The 17,181-nt window shown below is 37.4% G+C and overlaps 1 protein-coding gene across 10 annotated transcripts in view; it reads right to left on the bottom strand.

Annotated features, from left to right (window-relative positions):
• diaph2 (diaphanous-related formin 2) overlaps window positions 1-17,181 on the bottom strand; it is a 510,829-nt gene that overhangs the window by 479,303 nt on the left and 14,345 nt on the right. For 9 of the 10 annotated variants that reach the window (XR_012357976.1, XM_073854348.1, XM_073854345.1 and 6 more), the window contains exons 3-5: window positions 12,807-12,839; window positions 10,771-10,947; window positions 3,132-3,236 (exon numbers count right to left, since the gene is read on the bottom strand). Coding sequence is in view for 9 of the 10 variants with exons in the window: in XM_073854348.1 (XP_073710449.1) it covers window positions 3,132-3,236; window positions 10,771-10,947; window positions 12,807-12,839 (315 nt within the window). In the remaining variant the exon portion in view is untranslated. The remainder of the gene's footprint in view (window positions 1-3,131; window positions 3,237-10,770; window positions 10,948-12,806; window positions 12,840-17,181) is intronic. The other variant, XM_073854349.1, reaches the window with a different exon arrangement.

Raw genomic sequence — 17,181 nt, 5'->3', positions numbered from 1 at the left:
GTCCCACCATGATCTCATGCATCCGAGAGCTGTGAAATTCTAGAAAGTAAATAAGGGATGGTTGACAATCCTTAATTTAAAGCAACAGGAAATCAAATTTCGACCCTGTTTACTATTTTTCAAATGATTGTATTAACAATATTTTATTAAATGTAATAACTTTCTCTGTCTCAAAAACAGCTTTCCTTTTCAGCTTATGTTAAGTCCTATTATTTTTTAACCCCTTCCCTCCAAACAACTGACTGTTCTGGTATATAAAGGCTAGCTTTTTTACAATCTGAATTATTAAATGGAAAGGATTATTTCCAGACTATATTTCGACAGTAAAAAATACTGTTTCACTGTGAACACATCACATAACTGAGTAAAATGGGTCGTAATGCCATTTCGTGTTGGCTTTAAAGAAAAAGGCGCCCAAAATGAGACAGTTTTAGCAAAGTGAATTAACATATTTCCATTTGAAATAGTAGCATCTTAATGGTCCCGTACACACTGCATACAATGTAAAAATACTTTGCTGTCTTAAAATTTTTTGTTGAATCAACTCGGATATACAAGTCATTTCAACTTACTATTATTTATCTTGACTAAAGATGAGTTGTTATAACTACAGGTGAGTTGTTATAACTTATAAAATTAAGTTGACTTTCCTCAACTATATTTTATAAGTTGTGACAACTCAACTCAGTTGACTTGTAAATCTGAGTTGATTTAACAAAAATTTTTAAGGTAGCAAAGTTTTTTTTACAGTGTATTAATTCGGTTGTCAGTTCACCTTTTAATGCTTAATACTGTTCACACACAATTCAGTAATCTAAGACACTGACAACCGCATTCTACAATCGAATAACTCCCGCAAAATGCAGGTAGTTATAAACCGCATTTACAGAAACTCTGCATAGTGTGTACATAACCGAACTGAACAACTAATAGTTAATAAAGTGTTTAAACATGCATCATAAACATGATAGGTCTCTCTTCTGAAAAAATAAATGCCCAGAAAAAGTCTTCTGTATGCGCGGTGCAGAAAATGACAGAGGCACGAGCGTTTGCTGACTAGTGTTGCCAGATCTTACACGAAAAAAACAGAACAAGAAAAATCTAATAATAACAAGAAATTTAAAAAATGCTTTACCTCAAAGATCAAAATATTGGGACTGGCACTTTCACACTTTATTAACACCAAAATCTTGATCGCTTCATGAGCAAAAAGCCTTAACAGTTATGCGCCAAAGCGGTATGAACGTACAAAAAAGACGAGGACCTGGCAACACCGCAAGACAGCACGCTGTGGAACAACCTCAAAAATGCGTACAATACACAATGCCAAGATGGAGGTTTATTGCGAAACATAACTCTGTTAAATTTTTTTAGTCAAAGCTGTGAGTGATAAGCACGCAAGACGGCAGAATGTTGCTATGGTTATCTCTGTGTCAATCATCACATTTTAGGAGTGAGACTAGTTCCGTACAGACATGTAACGAACATTTAGGGGATTCACTCCCGCATTCAAATGCGGTTGTCACTCCCGAAATTTTGCAGTGTGTACGAGGCCATTGTAAAAAGTACTGTCTTACAATAAATCAGTATTAATCGACAACGACTTTTGTAAATATAATTTGCAAAGCCTAAACGTTTGCTTTTCTCCCACAAAAATTGGATGTAGCTATTTCTGGCTAGTATCTTGAGCTGAATATTTAAAAGAGGAGAGGAGGAGATCTCTGTGCAAGAGCTAAGCATTACAGAGAAAAGTATGTTGTGCCTGTGGTAAACATCTCTTATCACATAAAAGCACATCTCTTTCTTAGAATGCAGAATACACATTCCCAACCACCTCTTTTCCTGTCAGAGCGCTGTGTACAGCCTCCACGCAACATGCTGCTGGTGAGTGCCTCTGGTGGTGCTGAGGGGGCGACGGGGTACAGAGATATCGGTACCCTGTACTTTACATCTTAAAGATTACATTACTAATATGTGAATCGTATTTCACAATGTATGCCAAGCTCAAGGGACCAACAATGAGCCTGCTGCAGAATTTAATCATCTCTGATTATCATCATTATTAATAATGCGGGTTAATTATCATAGCTGGAAGGAAAGTTAATGAAAACGGATGCCGAAGGCTGGCCTGAGAAATCGCCGTTGGAGTAAGTGAGGGGAACATCTTTACCTCTACTAGTAAATAAAAAGGAATTCAATGGGATCTAAAGTAAGGATATTAATTCTTCCGCAAATTATTACAGATGGATCTACAGAAATAACATCCTAATTATAAATTTATTATTCATAATTCTGTTTATTGAAACAGCACATGCTCAGTGCCATGTGATGTGATATAATGCAAAAACTGCACAAAGAGTGCACACATCGTGGCTTTCATACCAGATAACATACTGTAGCTCCAATGCTGTAAATTTCATTATTTTAAAAACAACAATAAACGTCTATTATTATTACATCTACTTTTTATATTGGCAGGTCGGAGCAAACATTTCAGTGGGGCTTTTAAGTAGAAAGTATAATTTATACATTGTTGCTGAAATATTGAGATGCATCAATCGTTTTGGAGTCGTAATGAGACCGAATCTAAATCAAATTGGCAACTAAAGGTTTGCACCATCAGTTTACATGGAGTCTAACCCCAGCAGGACCTACTTCATAAAGGGAACGAAGAGAATGTGGCCCAAAAGCCCAGGATTACCCTGTAAGGCGGTGGCGTTTCAGCCTTTATTCATTGATGGTGATGAAAGAGTCATGTTGCAGCTTACTGAGCAGAGACAGTGATGCGTACCAAATTCTAATGAAAACTTGATCCCTGGCAATATGAAGCTTTTGGAAAGTGCAATACAACAAAAGCGGTCTGATAAGCACCCAGGGAAAAAGGTGAGAAAAACACAAAATAAATAAATAAAACAAATAATTGTAAAATGAACTAAAGGAGGCAGCAATCAAAGATTTGGGGCTTAAGCAAGAGAGGCAGAAAGCAGATCAGGTTAAGCTCATTATTCCATAGCGTCTCGTCGCGTGGTTCATCCCCAATCTCTCCTCTCCGTCTCTCTTTATTTGTCTCTCTCTCACTTTCTCTCTCTCTGTCTCTCAAACACCCCACCCCAGAGATGCGATAAACTTACAGATTTTGCCGTGGCAGAAATGTACTGGACCACCATCTCCCGTTTGGTGCTCAAGTCCTTACCACGCAAGGGGGCTTTACGTTCCTCATTCAGGTTCATGTCCTCCTGCAAACACATACACACATACTGTGAATGAAGAGGCTATCCAACTAAATGAGAAACAAATGAACTATAATAACAGCAATGAAGGTAATGGCTTTAATAAAAGTATGAGATACAAAAAAGCACTTGAATACGGAATTGCATATGGAAAGCATGAAATTGTGTGTAGTGTGCAGGCCAGAGCCCATTACCCATTAAACTTTAAAATTACCAACACAATGCATAACAGTGTCATAATGCCTCATTTATATACACATATTTCATTTTAAATGACAATGACATCAAAACTGTCCTGGCTGCACATACGTGATCACAATGAGGATGTTGTCCTGTAGAACCAATGTTAGGTTAGTAATAAAGCCTTGATATATGTTTCTAAATGCCATGACAAGTCAAGGAGATGTTGTATGCACAACAAAGACAGTTCTCCTGCAATGCTCTTGGGCAGTGCTCCTATGGAGCCATGCTGCCCTCTGGTGAACAAAACAAGACTGCTCCTTTGTTTCATATGAGAAAGATATCCATTAAACTTGAAAAAAAATTGGATGGCGGTTTTCCAGACATGGCTAGACTAAAATGCATGTTTGAGCTACCTTAATTTAAAAACATCTTGCACTGACATATCCTAACATTAATCAGTGTCATTGTCCCAAGATGCACACTTGTAGGTTGAGGATGATGGTGTAGTGGACAGTACTCCGACACATGGTGCAGACACACTTCCGGTGACCCAAGTTTGAATCCTGGCTCAAGGTCCTTTGCTCATCCCATACCCTTCTCTCCACCCTATACTTTCCTGCCCTCTCTTTAAATACTGTCTATCAAATAAAGGTCCCAAAAAATAACTTAAAAAAAAGATGTACACCAGTAATGTTTCTTGTAAAAGGTATGTCCACAAATGTCCTAATATAACAAAGGCCTAGTCCTGGAAGGCCGTCGTCCTGCAGAATTTAGCTCCAACCCTAATCAAACACACCAGAAGCAACTAATTAAGGTCTTACTAAGGATACAAGAAATTTCCAGGTAGGTGTGCTGAAGCAAGTTGCAGATAAACACTGTAGAAGGGAGTCTGGGCACACTTGCTAATCCTGTCTGGAAAACTGTCCCTGAAAGTACTAAAAGTGAAAAGAGTGAGGGTTGCTTGTCTCAAAGGTACTTGAACATCTTTCCACTGGTGAAAATTTTGTGACCAAGCTTTACTACATGCGACATTGCATCCAACAATGAATTTCTTCTTCCATAGTTGATAGTTTCAACCATCAAGCCACTGCCGTTTTCCTCTCCCAAAAATAAAAGCAAGCCTTTTAATGAATCAGCGAGTCCTGTTGATGTGGCATCTTAATTGGCTCCTCAATCCAGTTTCCTCTCTTCAGTACAATTTAACCATTATTATTAATTATGTCCTCAAAGCCTGGAATTATTAAATCAAAGGCCATGGATGGTGTAATTGAATCCTTTTAAGAAGGCAGCCAGATCTACAGATGCAAAGGTAAAAATAAGTGCCATTCAGTATGTGCCATTTCTCCCTTCATGCCTCTCTTATCTCAAACCGTAAGTCCAGGTGCTTCATACATTCAGTCAGAACTGTATCATCTCAGTGTCGAAGAAACTTCAGAAAGTTATCCTAATACAGTCTATTAAAATTGAGAAAATTTAGTGTGTGCAGGATGAGAGTATGATCCCCCTACGGCACTGAGGAGGGGTGCCAGGGAAACAGGAATCAGCAGATATATCTCTCACTTTAAATTATTGTGGAGAGGGGCCAAGTTCCTGGAGAGGAAGAAAGGCATAATTTTTCATGTTTGATCTTGGTCAATTGGGTTATTTTCCAGTGGAGTTCTGAGAAATTCGCTAAAATGGATGCACTCCTCTAAGGGTTACAAGGATGGACCAAAGAATTCTAAAAGTGCATTTATTAGCCGAAGTGCCATGCATCAAAATAAGGCAAATGTACTTACAAGGGTCCAAAGGCGTACATAAAGCCAAAAGTTCATGGAGAAGCTATTTCTCCTATAATCTGGGAGAAGAGAAAGAGGATTCTGACAATAGTTCTGCTCTGAAATCTCAGCGCATCACACCAAATTTAGTAAATAACTAAAGTACACGCAACAGGAGAAAAATTTATGTTGGACATCCCCCATGTCTGTGATACGAATGCAGACAGAGAAAACATACGAGTGTGTTGACTAAAGACTTCGCCAGAACACTTTGGAGAGGGGAGATGAGGAGCAGTTAGGGGGTGATTGCATCTGCAGGGGTAACAATCTGACCCCATAAATCCTGGAGTCCTTCTTCGGACCAGGCGCCTCTCTCTTGCTGCCTGAATGTTAATAGCGCTGAAGGAACCACTCTGGCTGACTAAATGATGATCCAAAGCAGAGGAGCTGGCATGTCACATCCTGCCAGTGCAGTTTCTCAGCACGAGAGGCGCGTTAAGAGCCTTCACCCGTGTCTTAACACGGCGTCACCCGGCTCATGAAAGGATTTACCGCTGTGCATTTTTATCAGGCCTTGGGTCCAGCTGCGCGTATGCATGCACAATGGCAAGGACTGCGATACTGTCTCTCTTGTGCAAACATTAAGGCGATATCATATGCTCTCAGTGCCATGGCCGCTAACCTTCTTCATCAAAGATACAGAGCTTTCATTTGTCCAAGAGCTCCTCTGTTTACCAGAGCCCTTTGATGATCGACCACATTAGCGAACCCTTATTTTTCTTCCATTCAGATATGCACTGCACTGCAATCTGAGTGAAATGCCCAGCAGCATTAAAGTACAAGGGGGGGCTCATTTTTTTGCATTCGGTCAATACTTTCAAGTTTATATATTGAAGAATGACCTCAAATTTAGCCTTAACACTGATGATGTGAATCAATATCCATGTGCACCGTAAGCACGCAGGAGTGAAACATGAGTATGAAAGATCTCTAACAGCTTCTTAGATTAGGTTGGACATAGGTTTGTGGCCCATAAATCTTTCCTATATGGTGAACAACTAACTGCCGGTCTATAATCTTACTGTCAGTGGCTGATGGAAAAGAAACCTAATTCTTCCAAGCTTTTCCCTCAATTGTTTCATTATGATTATTATGCTTTCAGTAAAAAAAAAGCCAATTTCATCCAACATGTTTCAAGTCTGCAAACCTGCCTTGCTTGCCAAGCAGCAAATTGAAGCCCAGGTTTAATGTTCCGCTATGGTGAGAAGAAAAACAGCAATTGAAAGGTTATGTGAGTGACAGGCAGTTACTAACACAAGGAGAAAATATGGAGAACCAGGAGCTTCTTGCAGGTGAAAGACTTGCAAAAACATGACAAATGAACAAAACAAAGTGATTATAGACCACAATGTCTGAGAATCCAAGGTGATCTCTAACACTGTGCTCATGATTCAGTACTAGACGAGCAGTCCGCCATCTGACTTACAAAACGCAGTTGAAAAGAAAACTTGTTTAAGACTTAAACCTGTCCTTTACCGACAGTAAAAAACTGATATAATGCACAGCATAAAGTCATGGTAAAAAGAAGCATTAGGTGGTGCTATTCGGCTATAATTTGTATTAGCGCATTCAAATTAATAATACTGTCACTCCAACAGAGAAACAGGAACACTATAGCCCAATTAAACTATAAGTTAAATGAATTGTACACCCCAAAATAAAAAAAAATATTATTGAAAAATGTACTTTCTGTGAAGCAACAAAGTAGAGTTTTTAAAAAATATATCTTCACACATTTTTTGTATTCCAAGTCTAGAGAGGAAATACTACATTTATAAAAAAATTTTTGGATCTGGTCTGTATTAAAAAGTCAGGGCTCAACATAAAGGACTGCCCTGTAGCCCGGGGCAAGTGCAAGAGACGTTTGGGCAAGTAAAAAGTATTGTCACTTGCCCGATCGGGCCAGTGCTTCACCCTCAGTCACTGAAATATATTTTCATCATATTTCAAATATATTATTTAATTTCTTGGAAGCAGACATTTTACTTGGGTAAAACACGGCGAAAGAAACAATGCAATATTTTGCACAGTTTGCTGTCAGTTTACAGGTACATGTCTGTTGTATATGTATACAATTATATTTGACTAAAGTTTTGAATTATTATTTTTAATTATGTAAAACTAACTTTTTTTTTTTAATGGGGGCCAGTGAAAATTTTTGCAGGGCAAGTGAAAACCTGAACCACTGGCCCAGAGGGGCCAGTATAAAAAATTCTTTGTGTTGAGCCCTGAAAGTAAATTCTTAATTGTACACAAAATCCAATATCCGTTGTGTTATTCTGTCATCTTTTCTCCCTTTTTTCCAAACTGCACCAAACGGCAATCCTCCTTTTCTGCAGAATGCAATAAATTCGCTCATCAAATCACAGCGCACCATTCCACGCATTGTAAACAATAAAAGCGGCGCTTTGAATACACATAAAAATCCTAGTTTTTCTCATCTACTTTGTACTTTGTGATTAACAAACAAACAAAAACAAAATAATACTTTTGATGGCATTGATAAACCTGTGGTGGTTTTCTTGTGATGGGGAAGAAATCTAAGCCATAAAAATCAAATAATGAAATTGAAAAACTTTTCATTATTTTACTCGAAGCCAACAAAAATCGAGCAGGACCAAAAAAAATTTCAGATGATCGCTGTCCAAAAAGTTCAGCAACGACGTCCCAAGGATGACAGCAGCAATGACAGTGTTCTATTATGACAAAGTAAGTGTTTTGATTAATGCCATAAATGTTTATTTTTTTAATCAGTGTATACCACTAGTCAACTAAATGAATATAACATGGCAAAGATGAATGCACATTTATATATCGATTTAATAAATATATAGCATTTTGAAAAAAAAATGTCATTGATTTATTGCATTTTGCTGAAAAAAATCATCAGTTTTTATAATAAATCTTTGAAAATCTAATTATGAATTTGAATTTTTAATGTTATTATAACCTAAAAATTCTTTGTGAAAGTTTGTAATAGAAAATAGTCATTTTCATCTTGTCACTTTTTTACAGAAATTAGTCAAAATGTATTTATTTTGTTTTGGAACCAAACTCTTCATATGTTGCGCCAGCACGTTTAATAATAATCCATATCAGATTTGACATAAAGCAAGAAGGCTCTTATCTGATTTCAAGTCTTCAATGAAGGACACAATTTTCAGTCAATATGACTACATTTTCAGTCTGTTTGACATAAAATACTATCGACTAGGTTTTGATTTGGACTACAGTAACATGGAAGGTCATAATTTTTTTGTCCTTGACAAAAAAATAAAATCACACTGACTAGCAGAATAAAGCATATCAGAAGCCTACTATATAATTTTACCTTTTTAGCTAGTTTTTCACCGTCTAGTTTTTAGCTAGATTTTCAAAAAGCTAAGAAAATCTCTTGCAATTTTTTCAAATACAACACCATTATTATAAATGGGCTTATAAATCCACACTCTATATTTACTAACCCCACTGACATTCTCTCAAGATGTCTGATTCTGATGTTAAACAACATGGTTGTTAAAAGGTCCATTTCACAACTTAAATGTCTCTTTTGCAAAATCTTTTGAAGGTCGATTATCAGTATGAACAGTATCTACCTAATGGAATATACAACTCACTGTAAAACCCAGAAGTACATTTAGAGTACATTTAACATGCACTGAAGAGTCATTATGCTCAGGTGCAGTAAAAGTTGGCAGAGCTGCTGGTATACAGACAACAAATCTCACAAAGACTGAAGCAGTCTAATGAAAATTACAGACAAGACTTCTGCTGTGATAGACCCAGGTTACAAAAGCTCTGACCCAAAATACACTAATACATAGCAAACATGTTCCTGTCTGAGAAATAATCCTATTGGTTTGTGTCTAGATTTTCTTATTTTGACTTTCCTAGACCAAAACAACTGATAGTTCAATTAGAAAAAGCTAGGGAATGCAAAAACTCTATCCGTTGGGAATTAGAGTAAATATGTGTGTCTCTGTACGGATAAACAGAGCAGGAACTTAATAGAAAGTTGAATGGTGCATTCGGCCCTTACTGCAAATATAATAAAACTGTTTAGACAATTTTATGCCACTTTTCACTGTTCGTAACTATAGTTCTGTCCTCTCTACTGGATCCTCTATTGACAGCTGTCAACATATCACACTTGATGACAGAATTAGTGAGGAGATCCATGCATATAAATGTGAGATAGCTAATGCATATTCTCTCCCAGAGGGGGAATGGGAACATGTGTCAAGCCGAGCCAACGCTCGGTTAATGCAACCTGTCAGCAGAGAGCGCAAACCTCTCACGTCCCATTCCACATTCATGACTGACAGCAGACGTGATGGGAAGAAAGACACTGCGTCTTTGATGACCTGTGCATTGAGAATGTGACTTTGTTAGCTACAGCAAAAAGGCACGAGGGAAAATGGTTGTGTTTAGCCATTTCATTATGTGCCTGTTATGTTAACATCAGAGGGTGCGTTTCAATTCTATGTTCTTGTGAAAAAAAGAATGTGTTAGTGAGTGTGTAAAACGGTTTTCTTTTATCGGGGAAAGCCCATTAACGGCATAAGCAAAAACCGACCGGCACAGGTCATTTTTGCTCATTACCCCGATTTCGCGTAAACACCTTAACCAGCGTGACTTCTTTTTTTGAAGCGCATGATGTGAAGTTCGTCACAACATGTATGTAGCTTGTCATGTGTGTGGCTCTTCATTTCAAAATATGTGTTCTGCGCTTTGGGGGATCGTGTGTGCGTCGCGTGTCATGCCAAAGTAAGTGCCTGCTGCCTTGAACTTGAAGGGAGACGCTCGCGTCTGCCAGATACTTGCACAATCTCATGCGTAATCAGAGTTTACTGTTAAGGGAATGTGTTGCGTGTATTTAGGGAACGTGAGCGTCTCTTTAATCATAAACGGTTTTGACGTGTCTCCAGCAGGCACTTATTTTGACAAAACACGTGATGCACACAGGATCTCTCCACACGCATGACAAAAATTTTGGAAAAGGGAACCACACACATGACAATCCGAACACTTATTTTGAATTAGCGCTTCCTCGGAAGGGCAGTCACGAGCCACCACTGGTGCGCATGTCTCCCCATGTGAAAGATAAACGTCACACGCAGAAGTAAGCGTAAAGTAACGCATAAAAGTCTACGCTCGACTAAAGCAGTTGGCAGAGAAACTGCGAAAATTGAAGCTCATTTTACATTTACAGTTTCTGCAGACACAAGAAGAGAAGTCACACTTTCAATCATTTAGTTTTCTTTCAATATAATCCAATTATATTGGGAATTACAGTTTTACCCAATTATATAGGCACTTGAAAGTGTTTTGCAGTCAGTCACATTTTGTTTTGCCACAGTGTTTAGCCTGCTTTGCCAAGTCCAGGGCACTGTTGCTTACTGGACTAACTGGATACTCTTAGCATGAAATGCAACCGCTGATAATGTGAATCAGTCAAAAAGGGCATTGAGGTCATTCAGTGCCTGGGGCTCATAGCAAATGTGATCTTCACTCTTCATAGCAAGTAAAAAAAAACTCACCATCATCTTTTCAAATAGGTCAATGATCTCTTTCTCTGACAGGTTCCATGAGCGGTCGTCAAACAGTGGCTGGGGCACGGGCAGCTCTGTCTGGGGGGAGAGAGGGTCCGTGGGGTGCTGGATGAGGAGCTTCTCCTTCTTCGTGCCTTGCTTTCGAAAACTGGTGATTCGGTCACGCTGGAGAAACACAGTTGAACAAAGTAAAGAACTTGTCGAACATGTCAAATGCAGAGGTGTAAAGTGCTCAAGTATTATTTAGCTTAATCAAGAATTTTTTTAATTATCTGTACTTTATCAGAGCATTTATCTTTTACTTAACTCACTACATTCTTAAAGCGTAACACCTCAGGTCAAATTTTAAACTGGATTAACATATAAATACAGCAGCACATGTGAATGTAAATGCTGTGCTCTTTCTAAAAAACTGATACAGTTCTGTGTAGTTACTTAAAGGATTAGTACCATTTTCTTAAAAAAATCCAGATAATTTACTCACCAACATGTCATCCAAAATGTTGATGTCTTTCGTTGTTGAGGAAAACATTCCAGGATTTTTCTAATTTTAATGGACTTTAATGGACCCCAATATGTAACAGTTTTAATGCAATTTAAAATTGCAGTTTCAACGAACTCTAAACAATCCCAAACGAGGCATAAGTGTCTTGTCTAGCGAAACGATTGTCATTTTTGACAAGAAAAATAAAAAATATGCACTTTTAAACAACTTCTCGTCTATCTCCAGTCCTGTGATGCGCAAGCGTGACCTCATGTAATTGCGTAATGACGTGGAAAGGTCACGTGTTACATATATGAAACGCACATTTGCAGATCATTTTAAACAATAAACTGACACAAAAACATTAATTAATATCATTCCACATACAACAATGTTGGAATGGTCCTCTTTCTCCACACTTGTAAACACTGGGGCGCAGTTTCGCATACGCCATCTGTGACCTCTTGACGTGACGACGCACCGCACTAGGTCGCGCCGGCGCACCACAGGACCGGAGACAGACGAGAAGTTGTGGTTTAAAATTGCTTTTTTTTTTCTTGTCAAAAATGACAATCGCTTAGCCTGTCTGGGATCGCTCAAAGTCCGCCGAAACTCCGTTGAAACTGCAATTTTAAACTGCATTAATGTTACGTGTTGGGGTCCATTAAAGTCCATTAAAATGAGAAAAATCCTGGATTGTTTTCTTCAAAAAACATAATTTCTTCTCGACTAAACAAAGAAAGACATCAACATTTTGGATGACATGGTGGTGAGTAAATTATCTGGATTTTGTTAGTTTTTTAAGTTTAAAAATTCAGTTCAAAGCATAAAGCTTAACATCTACCTTACCTGCACACTTGTCACGTTACCTGTCCATATGCTCTCAATTAAAAGCACAAGGGCGGTATTACCTGGGGCATCTTTCCACTTGTTCATATTCAATTTACAATCATATTAAATACAGAGACAATATCACAGACAGCATTCTGAACTACATTAGATGGGAAGACGTGACTACAGCATATTAAGGTTTATATTTAATTAGAGAGAAATGCAAGAGACTTCTGCCAGTGTTTCAGTCACAGGTTACTGGCTTAGAAAGAGTAAAAAACAGATCATGCACCAGTCACTGTTAGTTTGTCATCGAAAATGTGGAGGGAACATGCTTTCACGGATGACATCGAAACAAATGACAACTATAAGAATCAGGAGAAACACTGTTAAAACTGAAGTGTTCAAGGAGAGACCAAAGTCAAACAGGAGACAAGGTCTGACAACTTATCTTAAATGATTGCATCAAGTTGACATGTGTCGACTTGAACTCCAGCGTGCTGACCTGAAGTGCAATTTAGACTGATTGATTATGACAGACCTGATGAAAAGGTGATAGAAAAACTATTTTGCTCTGCGTTTTGTCTTTGATCTCCCTTTTCCGATCACTTCACTTTACAAAGCTCCTGCAGTCGTGGTTAAGATGAGAATGAGAATAAAATGAGACAAGAATAAAAAAGGCACGCAAAATAAAAGAGAAACACCTTACCATGTCATCAGCCAATGTTTTTATGTGTATGTTCTGTTGAAGGGAAGGGACAACATAGAAATGAGGGCCTATGGATCACCGCTGTTTAAGAGTGCTATAGAGAAGGCTTGCAGAACCCATAACCACATGCAATTAAAGATAAAAAAATCTGAAAAAATCTTGTAGGAGACCATGAACAAACAACTAAATGAAGCATGGACGGTTGAGCCCAATGTTGGTGCAAGTCTGCAGGGCCTTTTGTCATTAAAAAGTTTCTCCTAGATCAGGAGTTTTCAAACTGTGATCAGGACCCCACTTGTGGGTCGTATAGTGGGATAAAGTGGGTCATGAAAGTCACTTGTCAGTTGTGATGAATAACTCGGTGGTCACTGGATAATATTGATTTAATGAATAATATCACTGAAATAATATATTGGACAATGCAGGAAAGTAACAAACAAAACAGCTTATATATCAATGCATTTTGAACTGGTATTTAATTTCAGAATAATTAGTATTTTGTTGTTATAGCTTATAAAATGGCTGTATCTATGCATTAAATGAATTAATCTTTGATAGCTCACAGAGGTAATAATTAATGTTTTAGTGAAATAATGTTTTGCTAGTTAATGTTACAATTACTATTATAATAAGGCTACATGTACAGCAAAGACTGACAAGTGTAACGTTACATGTGGTGGCTGTGCTTCAGCCTTCAACACGGGAAGTGAACATAAACGTAATTTTACAAGGCTATTGATGAGCATAAATAGCAGAAAAATGAATTTAATTCAGTTTTATTTCCCACAAGCATTCATTCATATCTGTTTCATTCATGTAAATCTATGTTCTTATTTGCGACAGGATTTGATGGATCGATCTACGTGATTCTGTGAGTTCGTCTCTATTTCTTAGCCAAGCTGCATAAATTGGATATAAGGCATTTATAACACATCTCATCTGTGCATTAATGGCTCTTCTGTTAAATAAAGTTGATTAATGCGGCCACAAGATGGTGGCATTTATTGGTCAAACCGATTTTACAAAACCGATACCTTATAATGGAAATAAATAGCCTAAATATCGGGGAAATACCACAAAACAAATATCATTCAATCTCTACTGGGCAGTATGATGGTATATTGCATTACCGTGAAATTAAATGTCAGACGTAACAGATTTTTCTATTCCGTGTATTCTGCAGAAAGTAAATAAGTGGGCATGGCTAACTATGCATTCCCGCATATTAAGACTGAGTGTGACGGAAACATGTAAAATAATCCACTCATAACAAATGAGTAATTTTTGTAATTTTATATTAAGTGCCAGTGAATTCACCATGGGTCTCTCTCTCCTACTGAAGCTAAGTATGGCTGAGCCTGGTCAGTACTTGGATGGGAAACCTCCTGGGAAAGCAAGGTTGCTGCTGCTAAAGGTGTTAGTGAGACCAGCAGGGGGTGCTCACCCTGTGGTCTGTGTGGGTCCTAACCCCAAAGTATAGAGATGGGGACAGTGACACTATACTGTCAAAAAGCGCCGTCCATGGATGAGATGTTAAACCAAGGACCTGACTCTCTGTGGGCATTAAAAATCCCAGGATGTCTTTGGAAAAAGAGTAGGCATAAACTAATTGACGTCTCCTCTCCACTAATAAGCTTGGATGTGATGGGTTTTCTGGGGCAATATGGCTGCCGTCGCATCATCCAGGTGGATGTTGCACATTGGTGGTGGTGGAGAAGAATCCCCCTTCATATGTAAAGCACTTTGAGTGCTGCAGAAAAGCGCTATATGTAATGAATTATTATTATTATTATTATTACTATTATTATTATTATTATTATTATTATTATTATTATTATTATTACTATTACTATTATTTTTATTATTTTTAGTAGTAGTAGTAGTAGTTTTATAATTACTATATTATTATTTTTATTATTATTACTATTATTACTACTATTATTATTATTATTATTATTATTATTATTATTATTATTATTATTATTAAATTAACAATGTTGTTGCATATCGAAAAGGTTGCTAACCCATTTACTGAATTGAAGCTCTATTAAATTCCTGGCAGTCTGACTGTACTGACCTCACACAATACAAATTATACAACACTTCTTGCTACACTCCTCTCCTAACAAATATGCATTTTATCTCCCACAGAAGGGAAAGGCATTTTTAAGAAAGAGAACACAGGGGGAGAGATGAGACTCCATACACTGTGCGGCACGGAAAGAAAAGTAATGAGGAGAGATCTACAGAGGAGCTGCAACAAAGCCAAATTTCCCACAGGTTCGCTCATATTCCGGCAAATCCGACACTATCACTCAGCCCCCCGGCCCTGCTCTTACCTAGCCATTATCGCACTGCCCCAGGGCTGCAGGATGCACACTGACTTGGCAAAAGCTGATATGGGAAGGGCAGTTTGATTAGTATTAACAAGAATTAAGGCGTGTCATGGGAGTGAATAGTATATACTGTAGTAATACACTAACTTTTATAACAAAGGATGTTTAATACTGTAAATGTGTCATAAAGAGGTTTAAAGGCTCCTCTAAAGATCTAAGGCCCAAAACAAACTTGCTTGCATAGACTTGTTTTAACGGAAAGATATTGTTAAAATATTAATGACTGAATTGGGATTATTGTATTACAGATCCAACGGCCTGAAGAGGATTCGTAGACTAAGGCTCCATATAACACTGACGTGCATTTGTTATTGAACGTAATTAAAATCCTAAAATTTAATTAAAAACAATTTAACAACTTCACATAATTGCATTTTGACTCCAGGGTTGGTCATTAATATTCCAGCAAGACAACACATCAGACAGTCAACAGGGGCAAATATTGCATTATGAGTTAATGACATATCTTCAGGACAACAGAACTTTATTAAATTCTTTATCAAAATAAAGCTTTATTCATTACAGAACTCCCAAAACCCCAAAATAGCAGTATTAACACAGCCCCCCGGCCCCTAAATATTGAGCGACATAAATTGCAGTAGCACAGGTCAACACATATTGCTGCTACTTATGCTCAAGTAAATGATTATGTTAACTAATTGTGAACACAAGAGACCAAAGAGCTCCACTAACACATTATTTACTAAATGCAAGTGCAATACAAACATGTGGAACTATTATATGTTCAGCCACTAGGTGGCACAAACCAACCAACACAACCAACAACTATTCAATCAATACAAAAACAATCATTCCTAAACTTCCCTGAATGTTTGAAAGAAGATAGAGTACCTCCTAGCTATATTACACCATCTGCCTCACAGGCCATTTTTAGAAACATTCTGGAAACGAATGGAAGCAGACGACCAATAAAAAGGCGTTGCACATGCTTCCTGGGAAATCCGGTTATTCTAATTAGTCATAATTATACCTGAACAAAGGAGCATTTGAACCCCTAACAGTTCTTGGCAACTTGCAGTCACACCATCTTGAGAACAGAGCTCGGCAGCCAAAAGCTCCTTGTATTCTCGCAAACTTCACATTGAGATGTTTTAATTAAATACAGAGACAAGGAGAGTAGGTCAACCCTTCATCAAATGTACACTGTCAGTACAAATATCAGGTTAGATAAATAAAATAATAAAATAAAATCCGATTCTGCAGCTCATTGTGGACCATAAAGATGCAGATAATCCTGCAGTACAGTAAAGCCAAGTACAACCTTGGTCAAATATCAGCATTGCTGTACTATTGTGGAAACCTCATAAAAGCTTTGACCACTACTGTGTGCTGCTAGAATCAACATTAATTGTTGGATATATTTGCCAACTGAGTCCACAAGCCAACAGGATACCAAACAATGGTCCAGTAGGTGAAAGACACAATGGTGATAGCACACATGGTGACAATGCACATGTCAGGTAAATTAATTATTCTGCTTTCAGATTATCAAACTAGAAATACTTTTTTTCTTCTTATTTTAATGCATTTATTCAGGATTATTCATATTATTATTAATAAAATAAAATTGGAGTTATCAATCTACAATAGGGCTATCAATTTAGTGCAATTATTTGTGAAAACAAATGAAACCATATAGTGAAAATAAAAATACAAAAATAGCAAACAATCATTCTGGGTGAACAGCTATTTTTCAGTACATGTTAGCCTATATGTTTCCTGGGATTCAAACCTTTATTTTTTATATCTATCCTATGCGTTCTTCTACCAGAATAATGTAATGTCTTTAAATGATAATTATTTCATTCAGTGTGATTTATTAATAACCATTCCAAGTAATTAATTTGATGACAATTTTCTCACAGTCCTAGTAATTATTTATTTAGACAAGCATGATTTATCATATTTTTACACTGCCAATAGCAAAGTTTTTCCTTATGGTAAAAACAGCGTACATA

The sequence above is a fragment of the Misgurnus anguillicaudatus genome, chromosome 16 (genome assembly GCF_027580225.2).
Source record: "Misgurnus anguillicaudatus chromosome 16, ASM2758022v2, whole genome shotgun sequence".
Classification (NCBI taxonomy): Eukaryota; Metazoa; Chordata; class Actinopteri; order Cypriniformes; family Cobitidae; genus Misgurnus; species Misgurnus anguillicaudatus.
The sequence above is the reverse complement of the archived record's forward strand: the minus strand, read 5'-3'. Positions and strand labels throughout refer to the sequence as shown.